Raw genomic sequence first — 16,895 nt, 5'->3', positions numbered from 1 at the left:
CCTGAGTCCAGACAGCAATCACAGGGCCTGAGTCCAGACAGCTATCACAGGGCCTGAGTCCAGACAGCTATCACAGGGCCTGAGTCCAGACAGCAATCACAGGGCCTGAGTCCAGACAGCAATCACAGGGCCTGAGTCCAGACAGCAATCACAGGGCCTGAGTCCAGACAGCAATCACAGGGCCTGAGTCCAGACAGCAATCACAGGGCCTGAGTCCAGACAGCTATCACAGGGCCTGAGTCCAGACAGCTATCACAGGGCCTGAGTCCAGACAGCAATCACAGGGCCTGAGTCCAGACAGCTATCACAGGGCCTGAGTCCAGACAGCAATCACAGGGCCTGAGTCCAGACAGCAATCACAGGGCCTGAGTCCAGACAGCTATCACAGGGCCTGAGTCCAGACAGCTATCACAGGGCCTGAGTCCAGACAGCTATCACAGGGCCTGAGTCCAGACAGCAATCACAGGGCCTGAGTCCAGACAGCAATCACAGGGCCTGAGTCCAGACAGCTATCACAGGGCCTGAGTCCAGACAGCTATCACAGGGCCTGAGTCCAGACAGCAATCACAGGGCCTGAGTCCAGACAGCAATCACAGGGCCTGAGTCCAGACAGCAATCACAGGGCCTGAGTCCAGACAGCAATCACAGGGCCTGAGTCCAGACAGCTATCACAGGGCCTGAGTCCAGACAGCAATCACAGGGCCTGAGTCCAGACAGCAATCACAGGGCCTGAGTCCAGACAGCTATCACAGGGCCTGATTCCAGACAGCAATCACAGGGCCTCCAGACAGCAATCACAGGGCCTCCAGACAGCTATCTCCTCAGGCCTCAGAAGTGCAGCCTGGGACTTCTGGTCGGCGCAGCAGGGAGCAGCGCAATGTCGCCCAAACAACACAGATCCGACGCAGAGGCCTGGGACTTCCGGGAGCTGCGCCTGGCCTACCGGAAGTCCCAGGCCTAGACGCTCTGCACCGGAGCTCTGTTGTTTGGACCCACAGACCTCCTGCATGGCATCCGATCCGATAAAAAATCGGATCGGATGCCATTGTTTACTTTAGCATTCCGATACCGCAAGTATCGGGTATCGGCCGATATTTCCTGTATCGGAATTCCGATACCGAGATCCGATACTTTTGTGGTATCGGGTATCGGTATCGAAACAACATTAATGTGTGTAAAATAAAGAATTAAAATAAAAAATACTGCTATACTCACCTCTCCGACGCAGCCTGGACGTCCGCGAGGGAACCGGCAGCGTTGTTTGCTTAAAAATCGCGGTTTTCCTTCCTTACTTGAAGTCCCGGCTTGTGATTGGTTGCGTGCCGCCCATGTGACCGAGACGCGACCAATCACAGCAAGCCGTGACGTAATTTTAGGTCCTTCAGGACTTTAAAATTAAGTTCCGGCGTTGTGATTGGTTGCGTGCGGTCACATGGGCGACGCAACCAATCACAACGCCGGAACGTAATTTTAAAATCCTGAAGGACCTAAAATTACGTCACGGCTTGCTGTGATTGGTCGCGTCTCGGTCACATGGGCGGCACGCAACCAATCACAAGCCGGGACTTCAAGTAAGGAAGGAAAACCGCGATTTTTAAGCAAACAACGCTGCCGGTTCCCTCGCGGACGTCCAGGCTGCGTCGGAGAGGTGAGTATAGCAATATTTTTTATTTTAATTCTTTATTTTACATATTAATATGGTTCCCAGGGCCCGAAGGAGAGTTTCCTCTCCTTTAGACCCTGGGAAAGAAGCAATTTCTATGGGGCCGCGGCCGGCAGCCGGCGTGTCACTGAAAATGACTACGCGTGTCAGCACTGACACGCGTGTCATAAGTTCGCCATCACTGGCCTAAGTAATTATATCACTACAGTCAGTACCTGCTGTTCATCATATAAATGGCCAACATCCACACAATGCCTATGTGTGTCATCAGGAGTTGTGATTCTGCACTTAAAAAGGTTGGCCATCAATATCTGATTGGTGGGGATCAACATCTGGCACCGCCACAGATCAGCTGTTACTGGCACCACAGGACGTTCTCAGATGCTGCTATAACAGCCATGTACTGCAAAAATAAATAGCAGTGCCCAGGAATGGCCACTAAAGACTTGAGAAAGCAGCTGTGTATCGGCAGCATCTGAGAACTTCGTCCGGAAACTGATTGGCAGGATTGTTGAATGTCGCACCCACCAATAAGGTATTTAAGGCCTTTCCAATGGATATGCCATCAATGAAAACTATTGGCCAACAAAAACTCTTACCAAGAGGTTTGGATGCAGAAAATTGAAGGTAAAAAAAAAAAAATGATGCTTCAACAGTTTGTGAACAACTTGATTAATCTAGTCAATTTGTAGATGATTGTTTAATATGCTCAAGGATGCATTTGATTTTTAGAACAAAATGTGACATAACACAAGGAAAAAATGTTAAAACGGCTGTGAGCTGTGGACAGAACTATTAGAGGCCGGTCTGTTTAGGGTACCATTGGGGACTAGGTTCAATTATCTTCCAATCTCCTTCAAAGCAACACATCACCCTCCTTCAGGTCAGAACTGCTGTGTTTGAAAGAAGGGATGCCGAGCATCAGCACAGATAACACATTTGGCGTGCATCCTACCTGCTCAGTTTCAAAGATATCCCGAAGGTGTTCCAGACCCAGGCTTTTCAGGAACTGATTGATGTTCATGTCAAGACCTACAACTGTGGAAGGGAAAAAAAATTAAAAAAGACTGAAAATGTTTTCTTGTAGAGGACTTTCAGATTCTCAGAAAGGCCCTAAAAGATCTTACACAGTACCTTATGGCTAAGGCCTCTTTTACACTTCCGTTTTTTGCCATCTGTCGCAATCCGTCGTTTTTTTTTTTTTAAGCACTATTAATCTGTAACCGCAGCGGCATCGGACATGCTCGTTCCGGAAGTGCGTCATTAATCCCGCCCGTCGGCGACCGTGTCACATGGACGCGGGTCGCCAATGGGTTGGCATGACAACCTGGGGTCTGCAGGAGACCCCTGTGGTAGTCACTGGCAGATAGCTATGAGTGCCGCCCAGCGGCCAGCGCTCATAGCAAGTGAGCATTTCAGCTACACACAGAGGGGCTAAAACCCTGCTGTGTGTAGCACAGGCGATCAGCTGATGGCAGCTTCTAGTCTCCCATGGAGACTATTGAAGCAAGTGCAAGGTGAAAAAAAAAGTTTTAAAAATATTTTTTAAAAATTTAAAATGTATAATAAGTTCAAATCACCCACATTTGTTCTACTCAAAATAAACCCCCCAAAAAAACAAACAAAAACCTCCCATATATTTGGTATTTCCGCATTCAGAATCAACCGATCAATATATAAAAAACCTAGACATGTTTGCTATCTACAAACTCGTAATGACCTGGAGAATAATAATAATGGCAGGTTAGTTTTAGCATTTAGTGAACATGGTAAAAAAAAAACAAAAAAAAAACAAATTTGTGGAATTGCACTTTTTTTTAAAATTTCACCGTACTTTGAATTTTTTCCCCGTTTTCCAATACACTATATGGCAAAACCAATGGTATTGTTCAAAAGTACAACTCATCCTGCAAAAAAACAAGCCATACTGACGGAAAAGTAAAAAAGTTATGGCTCTGGGAAGAAGGGGAACAAAAAACGGAAAGCCAAAAACGGAAAAATTCAAGGTGGTGAAGAGCTTAAACCCCCCCCCCCCCCCCCCCGAAGCTTTTTCCGTTTTCGGTTTTCGCTCCCCTTCTTCCCAGAGCCATAACGTTTTTATTTTTCCATCAATATGGCCATGTGAGGGGCTTACTTTTGCGGGACGAGTTGTACTTTTGAAAGATACCATTGCTTTCACCATGTCGTGTAACAGAAAACAGGAAACAAATTCCAAGTGCGGTGCAATTGCAAAAAAAAGTGCAATCCCTCAGTTGTTTTTTGTTTGGCTTCTTTGCTAGGTTCACTAAATGCTAAAACTGACTTTCCATTGTGATTTTCCAGGTCATTGCGAGTTCATAGACACCAAACATGTCTATGTGCTCTTTTATCTAAGTGGTGAAAAAAAAATCCCACATTTCCTAAACATTTTTTTTTTTTTTTTTTTTTTTAAATTGCCCAATTTTCCGATACCCGTAGCATCTCTATTTTTCGTGATCTGGGGTCGGGTGAGGGTTATTTTTTGCGTGCCGAGCTGGCGTTTTTAATGATAGCATTTTGGTGCAGATACGTTCTTTTGATCGCCTGTTATTTCATTTTAATGCAATATCGCGGCGACCAAAAAAACGTAATTTGTCGTTTTGATTTTTTTTTTTTTTTTTTTTTTCGATACACCGTATAGCGATCAGGTTAATTCTTTTTTTTTTTTTTTTTTATTGATAGATCGGGCGATTCTGAACACGGCGATACCAAATATGTGTAGGGTTTTTTTTATTGTTGTATTTTGATTGGGGCGAAAAGGGGGTGATTTGAACTTTTATATATTTTTTTTATAATTTGAAACATTTTTAAAAAAATTTTAGGCATGCTTCAATAGCCTCCATGGGAGACTAGAAGCATCCACTACTCGATCGCCTCTGCTACATAGAGGCGATGCACAGATCACCTCTATGTAGCTGAATTACATGCTTGCTATGAGTGCCGACCACTGGGTGGCGCTCATAGCAATCCGTCATCAACAACCATAGGGGTCTTCAGGAGACCTCTGATTGTGATGTCAATGAACCGATGACCCCTGATCACATGACGGGGGTCAGTGGTGCGCGTACTCCTGGCCGCGCGACCGGCAGTGCTTGTTAAATGCTGCTGTCAGAGTTTGACAGCGGCATTTAACTAGTTAATGGGTACAGGCGGATTGCGATTCCGCTTGCGCCCATTGCGGGCACATGTCAGCTGTTGTAAACAGCTGACATGTTGCGGCTTTGAGGTGGGCTCACCGCTGGAGCCCACCTCAAATCGGGGGGGATACTGCCAGCTGACGTACTATTCCGTCAGCTGGCAGAAAGGGGTTAAAGGGTAACCACCGTTTTAATTTTTATTTCATAAATCAGTAGTACACATGAAAATAAACAACTTTGCAACATATCTTATCAGAGAAATCTGATTCTTACTTTGTCAGAATTGATCAGTCATTATCACATTTCCCAATTCCAATGTAAAAATCTGTATTCAGTGAGGACAGACTCTCCCATTCCGGAGACAGGACAGGCAGTTGTTCCGGATCCAATTCTATGTAGATGGGAGGAGCTCTGCCTATAACTCCTCCCTTCTCCCGCGTACATAGAATCTTATCAGTAGCAGCCGCCATCTCCTGTCGCAGGAATGTAACGGTGTCTTCACTGTCCACTAGAGCAGCTCATACACATGACACAATCCCGATCATTTTTTTTCTTACTTTAATAAAAAAAAACATAACATGTTGATGACAATATTTTTTCCAACGAAAACTATTTTTACTTTCCTGGATTTACAGCTTTATAAATGTGTTTTTGATCATTAACTATTGGTGTGCAACATATTTCGCAACCAGAGATCAATATGTTCTAGTTTAACCGATCATAACACAGTTTTACCTTCACCTTCCTTCCTTTCTGTCCCTGCAGCTCCATCGCCAGCATTTGCAGATCCACCCACAGCAAGATCAGCCAAGGGACCAGTCAGATTATCGATGCTGCTGGCAGCAGACAGACATGAGGGGGTGGATGCTGGTGAAATTATTGAGGCACTGACTACTGTTGCTTGAGGTTTGAAGCAGCTAGGCAAAGCCTCGGGAGGCATTGCATCTATTAGCAGGGCTCGAATATCATCAGCCTAAATGAAAAACAAAACTCTAGGGTCAAAAAAATATTTTAAAGAAATAAATACACTTCAAGCATATCATCACACTACCATGCCTTGATCGCCAGGTTATGAACCAGGAGGAGCTGAGCAGATTCATTTGTATCATATTTACATTACTGCTCATTTGGGTTTTCAATGGGTAGTTTCATTGATCTATGTATTCTCACACAGGCTCGGACTGGCCGGAAGCAGAACAGGAGAATCCTCCGGTGGGCCTCTATGCAAGAGTAAGCCACTTACCCCCAACATGAAGAGTAGTTGGCCAACACATTAATTCACTGTGCACAAACAGGAGCTCATCACTCATTCAACAAACTACCTTAGGCTACTTTCACACTTTGCGGGTTTTGCCGCGAATCCGCAGCGGATTTGACACTGCGGATCCGCAGCAGTTTTCCATGCAGGTACAGTACAATGTTACCCTATGGAAAACAAAACCCGCTGTGCCCACGCTGCGGATTTCTGCGGAAAAAAAGAAGGAGCATGTCACTTCTTGGTGCAGAATCGCAGCGATTCTGCACCCATAGAAATGCATTGATCCACTCACTTTCCACATGGGGCTGTGCCCACGTTGCGGGAAGTTCAGCGGATAATGTGCAGATGGTACCCGGGGTGGAGGAGAGGAGACTCTCCTCCAGGCCCTGGGAACCATATTTTGGTGTAAAAAAAAGAATTAAAATAAAAAATGATGCTATACTCACCTCTCAGCGCTGCCCGCGGCATCCGGTCTCAGTTGCTGTGCGAGCAGGACCTGTGGTGACGTCGCGGTCACATGACCGTGATGACGCCGCGGTCACATGACCGTGACGTCACGAAGGTCCTTGTCGGCACAGCCGCCTGCAGCACCGAGGAGATCCGGACATCGGAGGGTGAGTATAACCAATTTTTATTATTTTTTACATTACTATTGATGCTGCATATTGCTGCATATGCAGCATCAATAGTATAGGCGGAAACCCGCAGCGGAAACCGCGGAACAAACCGCGATAAATCTGCAGGGATAACCGCAGCGGTTTTGCCCTGCAGATTTATCAATTCCGCTGCGGGATTAACCCGCAGAGCAGGCCGCAAAGTGTGAACGTGGCCTTATTTTTTCTATAGAAGCAGAAGAAAATTTGGGAAAGAGGGTAATATGATAATTTTCATGAAGCTGAACAGTGGGCCCCCCAAGTCGACACACTGGTGGGCCGTAGCTACCCCAGCCCGACACACATCTGTTCTATAATGTACTTATAACAGACTGGGAATGTGACAGTTGTGTTTTAGAAAAAATTATTCATGATCTATATCAGGATAAAAATCTTGAAAATAGAACATCTTAATAAAAAACGGCTAGAACAAATCAAGAACTTAAACACTTACTGTGGCTAAATCTAATGGCGTCTGGCTCTCCTGGTTTTTCATCGTGGGATCTGCACCATGAGCTAAAAGCAGCGCACACAGCTGTGTTCTTCCTTTCTGCGCTGCTTCATGCAAGGGGGTAAATGCCCATTTGTCCGTGGCATTAACACAAGTGTTGTACTTTATCAATAATGCTGCAATGTCAACATGCTGGAAATACACAAAAAACAAAAAGAATGAAAATATAATTGAAGGTTCAAATCTATTTTGAAAAGGACTCTCAAAAATAGTAACTTTATTGCCAAAGCTCCTCCCTTGGGGTATATTTTGATGGATGACACAAATTTGCTGCACGATCTGCATAAATTATTTGCAGATTGTGCTGTGGACTTCACTCCGCATGTGCGAGAGAATCGGATCACACTACACCATGTTCCAAATTATTATGCAAATGACATTTTTCTCGGATTTTCCTAAATGGTCGGTCCAAATGACAGTCAGTCTAATAAAAGTCATCACCCGTTAGAGCATACATCGAATTTTATTGAAGAAACCTCCCAATGATAACAGTATAATCTCCAAAATGATTAAAAACTGAAAATGCACTGTTCCAAATTATTAGGCACAGTAGAATTTCTAAACATTTGATATGTTTTAAAGAACTGAAAATGCTCATTTGTTGAATTTGCAGCATTAGGAGGTCACATTCACTGAACAAAAAAGCTATTTAACTCCAAAACATCCTAAAAGGCCAAGTTACATGGTAACATAGGACCCCTTCTTTGATATCACCTTCACAATTCTTGCATCCATTGAACTTGTGAGTTTTTGGAGAGTTTCTGCTTGTATTTCTTTGCATGAAGTCAGAATAGCCTCCAGAGCAGCTGTTTGATGTTAACTGCCTCCCACCCTCATAGAGCTTTTGCTTGATGATACTCCAAAGGTTCTCTGTAGGGTTGTGGTCAGGGGAAGATGGTGGCCACACCATGAGTTTATCTCCTTTTATGCCCATAGCAGCCAATGACTCAGAGGTATTCTTTGCAGCATGAGATGGTGCATTGTCATGCATGAAGATGATTTTGCTCCTGAAGGCACGTTTCTGCTTTTTATACCATGGAAGAAAGTTGTCAGTCAAACTCTATATACTTTGCAGAGGTCATTTTCACACCTTCAGGAACCTTAAAGGGCCCTACCAGCTGTTTTCCGGCCCAAAACATGACTCCTCGACTTCCTTGCTGACGTCGCAGCCTTGTTGGGACATGGTGGCCATCCACCAACCATCCACTACTCCATCCATCTGGAACATCCAGGGTTGCTCAACACTCATCAGTAAGCAAGACTGTTTGAAAATTAGTCTTCAAGTATGTCTGGGCCCACTGCAACCGTTTCTGCTTGTGAACGATGTTTTGGGGTGGCCGAATAGTAGGTTTATGCACCACAGCTAGCCTTTAAATGATCCTACATCTTGAGGTTCAAGGGACTCCAGAGGCATCAGCGGCTTCAAATATCTGTTTGCTGCTTTGTAATGGCTTTTTAGCAGCTGCTCTCTTAATCCAATGGACTTGCCTGGCAGAAACCTTCCTCATTCTGCCTTTATCATCAAAAACACATCTGTGCTCAGAATCAGCCTCAAATCTCTTAACAGTACGATGATCACGTTTAAGTTTTGGGGAAATATCTAATGTTTTGACCAAGGCATTGCACTATTTGATGCTTTTTGGCAGCAGAGAGATCCTTTTTCTGCCCCATGTTACTTGAAAACTGACCTGCTTAATAATGTGGAACATCAATTTTAAGTAGTTTTTCTTTAATTAGAATCACCTGGAAAACTAATTATCACATGTGTTTAAGATTGATTTCAGTGATCCATTAAGCCTTGAGACATAATACCATCCACGAGTTTATTTGAAAAACAAAACATTTAAATCTTTATGACACTTAAATCCAATTTGCATAATAACACGGTGTATGCCGACGCTAGGATCAAACTCTTAATATAATTTGGTCAGAGTGGCCTTAGCATAATCGTCCCGAATCTCTCATGAGGGAATCTACACCAGTGTGAGGGAACCCTAAAGATAAAGACAATCTTCTATTTAGCCTGATCAGTGGTGGTTGGGTAGTACAGCATTGAACCTACTGTTTGGACCCCACTAGTGATGGAACACACCAGTAATACTAAATATTTCCTATATTCTTACCCCATATGATGCAGCATTATGTAAGGGAATAAGCCCTCCTTTATCCTGTGCATTTACATCCGCACCATGCTCTAGAAGGTACTCCGCCACCTCCAGGTTGTTGTAACCGGCTGAAAGAAGAAAGAAGGGAACAGAAGAATTTCAGAGACACAAAACAGAAGGACAACAGTTTTAAGAGGAATCCGTCACCTGGTTTTTGTTACTTTATCGGACAGCAGCAAAAAGAGACAGAAACCCCAATTCTAGCAATGTGTCACTTACTGGTCTGCTTAGTGTAGTTTTTATGAAATCACTGTATTATCTGCAGGAGATAATTATTAGAGCAGTAGGGAACCTGCTGCCAAATAGCACAACCACACCGCCACTACTGATGGCATAGGCAGAAAGCGGCCAATCAGTGAAGTCAGCGGGGTTTTAGAGGTCAGCATTCAGAGAACTGACAGATCTGCCTCAGACCCAACAGCTTATATTTAAACTGCAAGTAGAGTCATACATCATTGCACTCAGGGTCTCTGCCCCTACATCATCATGTAGTTCTCATATTGGGTATCAAAATCCTGGAAACAGATTCCCTTCATAAAATGGAATATTCTGTATCCTAACACATAATCAAGGGCTTTAAAGGGAATCTGTCACGCTATTTTTCGCCTATAAGCTGAGGTCACCGCCATCAGGGACTTATCTACAGCATTCTGTAATGCTGTAGATAAGCCCCCGATGTAACCTGAAAGAAGAAAAACAAGTTAGATTATCCTCATCCAGGGGTGGTCCCGCTGCGGTCTGGGTCCGATGGGCGTCGCGGGCTGGGTCTGGTGCCTCCCATCTTCATGCGATGACGTTCTCCTAGCTTTGCTTCCTGTCAGGGCTCCGGCGCAGGCGTACTTTGTCTGCCCTTTTGAGGGCATAGCTAAGTACTGCAGTGCACAGGCGCCGGGAAAGGTCAGAGAGGCCCAGCGCCTGCGCACTGCAGTACTTTGCTCTGCCCTCAACAGGGAAGACAAAGTACGCCGGAGCCCTGACAGGAAGCAAAGAGGAGGACGTCATCGCATGAAGATGGGAGGCGCCAGGCCTGGACCGCGACGCCCATCAGACCCGGACCGCGACCCCCATCAGACCCAGACCGCAGCGGGACCGCCCCTGGGTGAGGATAATCTAACTTGTTTTTCTTCTCTTTCAGGTTACATCGGGGGCTTATCTACAGCATTACAGAATGCTGTAGATAAGCCACTGATGGCGGTGGCCTTAGCTTATAGGCGAAAAATGGGGTGACAGGTTCCCTTTAAACATATTTGCACTGCAGGATGTAGCTCAAGCACAAACACTGAATCACCACCTCCTATCACACAGTATTACCAGACCAGTCTGCATGAGAAAGGGAGGCAACAGAAAAACATGAGGGAGTAGATGCTGGGGAAATAACTGGGACACGGACTAACTTTGATTGAGCTCCGTAAATAGGCAAAAAGCAAAGGCATTGAACTAGAAAAGTGTGAATTTTAACTGAGGAAGGACAAATAAAAAAATTACTTAATCTACGCTGCAAAGACCTAACATCATGGATACATTTTCAACAACTGTGATATCTTGTGTCAGTAAAGGGTTGTATTTGTGCATTCTCAATCCTAAATTTCCTTGGCAGTCACATCGAAAACCTCATGACCTTCCTTAGGCTATGTGTCCACAGGGCGTATTGGCAGCGCTTTGGACGCATAGGATACCCCGCTCCGCCCAAAGTGCCGCCCCCTGTTGTACGCGTGGTGATTCCGCCTGTGTTCATTGAAAACCTGCGGAATCACAGCATCGTATTCATGGACTGTGTTATTTATCTTGCGGAGACTGAACGTATGCAGGGAAGCCGGATGCGGCCGTGTGCACATAGTAAAGACGGGATTTCATAAAATCCCCTCCACTATGCTGTAACATCTGGGAGCTGCGGATTGGACATGCGGTTGTACGAAGCATCCAATCCGCAGCAAAAACTCAAGCAATTCCCCCCCCATGGAAACATACCCTTAGGGGCTTTTAGCAACATACACAAGGAACAAGTACCAAATGGAAATAAGATGACCATCTATGATGGGTGCCATTTACGACCCCACAAGTATCTTTTCTGTTAGGATGGGAAATGCTGGACATCATGTGAATGGTTGCCACACCACACATCTCCATGAGCGCAAAGAGCACTTCATGCAGTAATGGATCCTGGACTAGTGCTCAACTGCTGCAGTGTTCTGCTCTGGTATCAAACTACACAACCCAGCCATACATGTGTAACAAGCATTTCTTAAGAAGAAAAATGTCACCGACATTGGGAAAGATTTCATTATGACTTCACATAGAGAAATTCCCAATTCATGGAGCTTATTTGGTGGTAATGCCCATCGCCTAGTGTGATATGTAGTCTGCATGAATAACTATTCATTAGTTAAAAGTCGTCCACTGTAAGAGGAAGAAGGGATGAGTTGTGCAAGCTGGAATTCCAGATGCTTCATCACTCATGACACGGCTCATCAGCTCTGATCAGTAACAGGATATTTAGTAAAGGAAGGTTTAATCAGATGTGGATGAAACCCTACAGCATCTGTCATCAACCTATTGCTTGTATGTCTGCTGACTGATACATAGATTAATACATTAACAATAGGATATTTCTCACTTAGGATGTACACTAAGGCTATGTGCACACATCTGGAATTGCCACGGAAATTTCAGCGGCAATTCCGGAACTCCCTGCCGCGGGAAAAACGCATGCGGAATTGGCATGCGTTTTGCCGCTAAACACTAGCGTTTTACAAGCGTAGTTAGCTTGCAGAATGCTAGCGTTTTCCAAGCAATCTGTAGCATTGCTTGGAAAACCGATTGACAGGTTGGTCACACTGATCAACTGATTGACAGGTTGGTCATAGTGTTTGACAAGTGTGACCAACTTTTTACTATTGATGCTGCCTATGCAGCATCAATAGTAAAAAGATCTAATGTTAAAAATAATAAAAACGCAACATGTGCACAAAAATTGCGTATTGCATTCTAATAATAGGATGCTTAATGTAAGCATTTTTTTCGCGGTTTTATAGCAAAAAAAGGGAAAAAAACGCGAAAAATCCTGGACGTGTGCACATTGCCTTAGACAGACATTTCACCTACGCTCCTTCACGTTAGCTGCCTACCTTTGATATGGTTCTCATGCTTAAGCACCAATGCAATGTGATTTATCAAACTGGCCAATAAAAGAATAATCTGCAAGACTACGGTATATGGGTTCTTTACCAGCAATATGAGACTAGACAGAACATGTACGAGGCCCCCAGTAGGTCAAGTCTCACCTGCTAGATGCAGAGGCGTTGAATTTCTCCCTTGTGTGTCCCTGCAGTTAATGTTTTCTTGTGTGCAAAGCTTTTGCACTCTTGCTAAACAGCCTTTTTTAGCTGCATCAAGCAAAGCTGCATCTCCTCGTAACAAGTCTTGAATGTCTGTATCCCCATCTTTTACCAAATCTAGGGGTGTATTCCCATCCCTGTTTTTCTTGGTTGGATCTGCTCCATGCTGGGAAAGAAACAAGAGCTTTTTCAACCAAACTTTAAAAAAAAATGTAAGTAAAGCAAGGGAAAAAAATAATCAACACAATGTTCACATCATGGATTTGCGAAACAGATTATGTACAGCAAATATGAAAATTTACAGCACAATACAAGAAATCAGCTCTTCATAATATCATTCAAATGCTGGCGAAAATAACCCATAAAGAAAATGAAAGCATGGCGCGTAATTTAAAAAAGGCAGCACTCTATTATGGAATTTTTCTCTGCAGATTTCTCCCAAATCAATGATTAGTAGGAGTAGGGTGAAATGCACAAGTAACTCATGTAGATTAAGCCTGCGGATTCTGAAATTCAAATTTAAATCTGCAGTGGAAATTATACGTAATGTGGGAACATGACCTGATCATTACCACTACATTGGAAAACGCAGATGTAAAGAATGAACGCAAATGACACAAATGAAGATTGTGACATCTTGTTTATATTGCACACATATTACCGTATACGTGGTGTCCTCCTTAATCCTACATGTACAATTCTGGGATGTATTATTTTATGTGTGAATGTCATATGACAGCCATGCACGACCAGTGTTTTATCACTTGAAATTGCTTGACGTATATATTTTTTATAATTCACAATACAAATGGCATGTAAAAGTTTGGGCACCCCTGGTTAAAATTACTGTTATTGTGTGTGTGAGAGTGTATATGTATATATATATTCATATAATGGGCCCATGAAAAAGATTGGGCGCCCTGCATGGTTAGTAAGCTCCCCTTGCTTTTGTAGCCAGACAAGTCTTATTTTCATCTAATCTTCCTGGAAAAATTCTTCCAGTTCTTTGAGATTCCTGGGTTGTCTTGCACACACTGCTATTTTGAGGTCTAGCCACAGATTTTCAATGATGTTCAGATCAGGGGACTTATGGGGGTCATTGTAAAACCTTCAGCTTGCGCCTTGAGGTAGTCTGTTGTGGACTTTGATGTGCGTTTAGGATCATTATCCATTATTGAATCTGTCCTCCTTTCAACTTCAGCTTTTTTACAGATGGTGTTATGTTTGCATCATTGAATCCATTGTTCGCACTACCCATGAAATGTTCCCTGTGCCATTGGCTGCAACACAACCCCACTGCATGATTGATTCACTCCCATGCTTAATGGTTAGCGAGATGTTCTTTTCCTAAAATTCTGTGCCCTTTTTTCTCCACTCATACCTTTGATCATCGTGATCAAAGGAGTTCTATTTTAACCTCATGGGTCCACAAGACTTTTTCCCAAAATGCATCAGGCTTGTCTAGATGTTCTTTTGCATACTTCGGATGCTGAATTTTATGGTGAAGATGCAGGAGAGATCTGATGACTCTTCCATGTAAGCCATATTTGTGCAGGTGTCTTTGCTAAATCTTTCTGAAGGTCTTTACAGCGGGGGTTTTGACTTTGTCTCTCTAGAAATCCTACATGCAGCTCTCACTGAAATTTTGTATAGTCTTCAAGACCTTATCTTGACCTCCATTGTTCGTGTTAAATGCCATTTCTTAATTACATTTCGAACTGAGGAAAGGGCAACATGAAAACGCATTGATATCATCTTATAGCCTTCTCCTGCTTTGTGTGCCTCCACCATTTAGAAGAACTCAAGGATGCTGTTTTTTTGCACAAGGTAAAAGGAGGCTGGGTTTTTATAAGCTAAAATTTGCATCACCTGGCCTTTCCTAATGATGATAGTGAACAAGCCATAACCCTAACATGCTAATTAGGCCGGTTTCACACGTCAGTGGCTCCGGTACGTGAGGTGACAGTTTCCTCACGTACCGGAGACACTGACACACGTAGACCCATAAAAATCAATGCATCTGTGCAGATGTCATTGATTTTTTGCGGACCGTGTCTCCGTGTGCCAAACACGGAGACATGTCAGTGTTCGTGGGAGCGCACGTTTTACACGGACCCAATAGAGTCAATGGGTCCGCGTAAAACACGGACCTCACACGGACATTCTCCGTCTGGGGTCCGTGTGCGTGCAGGAGACAGCGCTACAGTAAGCGCTGTCCCCCCCACATGGTGCTGAAGCCGGTATTCATATCTTCCCTGTAGCAGCGTTTGCTATAGAGAAAATATGAAGAATAGTGTTAAAAATAAAGATCCATGTGTCCGCCGCCCCCCCACCCCCTGTGCGCCCCCCCGCTGGTCAGAAAATACTTACCCGCTCCCTCGCTCCTTCCTGGTCTGGCCGCGCCTCCTACTGTATGCGGTCACGTGGGGCCGATCATTTACAATCATGAATAGTCGGCTCCGCCCCTATGGGAGGTGGAGCCACATATTCATGACTGTAAATGATCGGGCCCACGTGACCGCATGCAGGAGAAGCCGCGGCCAGACCAGGAAGGAGCGACAGCCGACGGGGGACCCGAGTAAGTATTTTCTGACCAGCGGGGGGGGCGCACAGGGGGTGGGGGGGCGGCGGACACATAGATCTTTATTTTAAACACTATTATTCATATTTTCTCTGCAGCAAACGCTACTGCAGAGAGGATATGAATCGCGGCTTCAGCATGATGCAGAGTGGGTACCACACGCTCCGTGTGGTACCCACTCGCCATACGGGCGGCACACGTGTGCCGCACGTATGGCCTCCGTGAGTTCCCAGGCACACGGACACGGATAACTCCGGTACCGATTTATTCCGGTACCGGAATTATCTGGACGTGTGGGACAGCCCTCAAGGTGTGAAACTTTGGTCAAAGTTATCTGAGAATCTTCAGAAATTTTTGCAATCTTTTTGTTTGTCTAAAATACAAAGGAAATGTAAATCTTTAACGTTGGCCCTTCTAGAGATCATTCCATCTTCAACTTGCTCAACTGTTCACAATAACAGCAATTTTGTATGTCAGTCTATCTATATTTATGTGTGTGTGTACTGCACATACATACACACATTATATATATATATATATATATATATATATATATATATATATATATGTATATATATATATTTGTTAGTGTATATATATATGTGTGTGTGTGTAATATATAATATATATATATATATATATATATATATATATATATATATATATATATATATATATATTATATATTACACACACACACACACATATATATACACTAACAAATATATATATATACACACATATATACACGAGCATGTACATCACAAAATTAGAATATCAGCAAAAAGTTAATTTATTTCATTTCTTCAATACAAGAAGTGAAACTCATGTATTATATAGAGTGATTGCAAACAGAGTGATCTATTTCAAGTGTTTATTTCTGTACATGCTGATGATTATGGGTTACAGCCAATGAAAACCCAAAAGTCATCAGTAAATAAGAGTAATTAACAAAAAACCACCTGCAAAGGCTTCCTAAGAGCTTAAAAAGGTCCCTTAGTCTGTTAAAGTACAGTGTGTGTACATGTACAGTGTATGTGTTTTTTTTATACAGCGGGAGAAATAAGGATTGGACATGTCACCACTGAGTGGCAGGATTGCTTTCTAATTACCGACAGATTTCAGCTGGCTTTTCGTGCCTCTCTTTCTTCATGTGCTCAATACATTTTCCTGGTGTCATTTCTCATTATGCAATAGAATGAGTGGTGGTTAGGACGCACTGCCAAAGGTCCAAAGTATGATCATAAAGAAGAGGTATGGATGTGGTTTATTTCGTCAATGCGTTTAAAGGTTTTCAAACCCCTTCATCAGGATGAAACCACAATAATAAAAATATTTGAACCTTTGGCACCGCAAATTCCTAACCACCCATTTCCTCACTCGACTACATTATACTCCAATTGGTGGTCCTGCAGCAGCCTTCACATGTCTCTATGGGAGTTGTGACCATCACAACCCTACAAGCGGAGAACACTTAATTCTTTATACTCCTTTGCCACCAGATAAGACCCTGTTTTGCGCTTCATGTCTCTCCAGGTACTCCATGTTATTTGTGTATTTCTCATTATTACACA

At 43.6% G+C, this 16,895-nt stretch overlaps 1 protein-coding gene across 2 annotated transcripts in view; it reads right to left on the bottom strand.

Moving 5' to 3' along the window:
• TNKS (tankyrase) overlaps positions 1-16,895 on the bottom strand; it is a 316,862-nt gene that overhangs the window by 58,967 nt on the left and 241,000 nt on the right. For both annotated transcript variants that reach the window (XM_077273969.1, XM_077273977.1), the window contains exons 16-20: positions 12,687-12,906; positions 9,364-9,473; positions 7,184-7,372; positions 5,554-5,791; positions 2,619-2,701 (exon numbers count right to left, since the gene is read on the bottom strand). In XM_077273969.1, coding sequence (XP_077130084.1) covers positions 2,619-2,701; positions 5,554-5,791; positions 7,184-7,372; positions 9,364-9,473; positions 12,687-12,906 — 840 coding nt within the window. The remainder of the gene's footprint in view (positions 1-2,618; positions 2,702-5,553; positions 5,792-7,183; positions 7,373-9,363; positions 9,474-12,686; positions 12,907-16,895) is intronic.

The sequence above is a fragment of the Ranitomeya variabilis genome, chromosome 1 (genome assembly GCF_051348905.1).
Source record: "Ranitomeya variabilis isolate aRanVar5 chromosome 1, aRanVar5.hap1, whole genome shotgun sequence".
NCBI classification, from domain to species: domain Eukaryota; kingdom Metazoa; phylum Chordata; class Amphibia; order Anura; family Dendrobatidae; genus Ranitomeya; species Ranitomeya variabilis.
The sequence above is the reverse complement of the archived record's forward strand: the minus strand, read 5'-3'. Positions and strand labels throughout refer to the sequence as shown.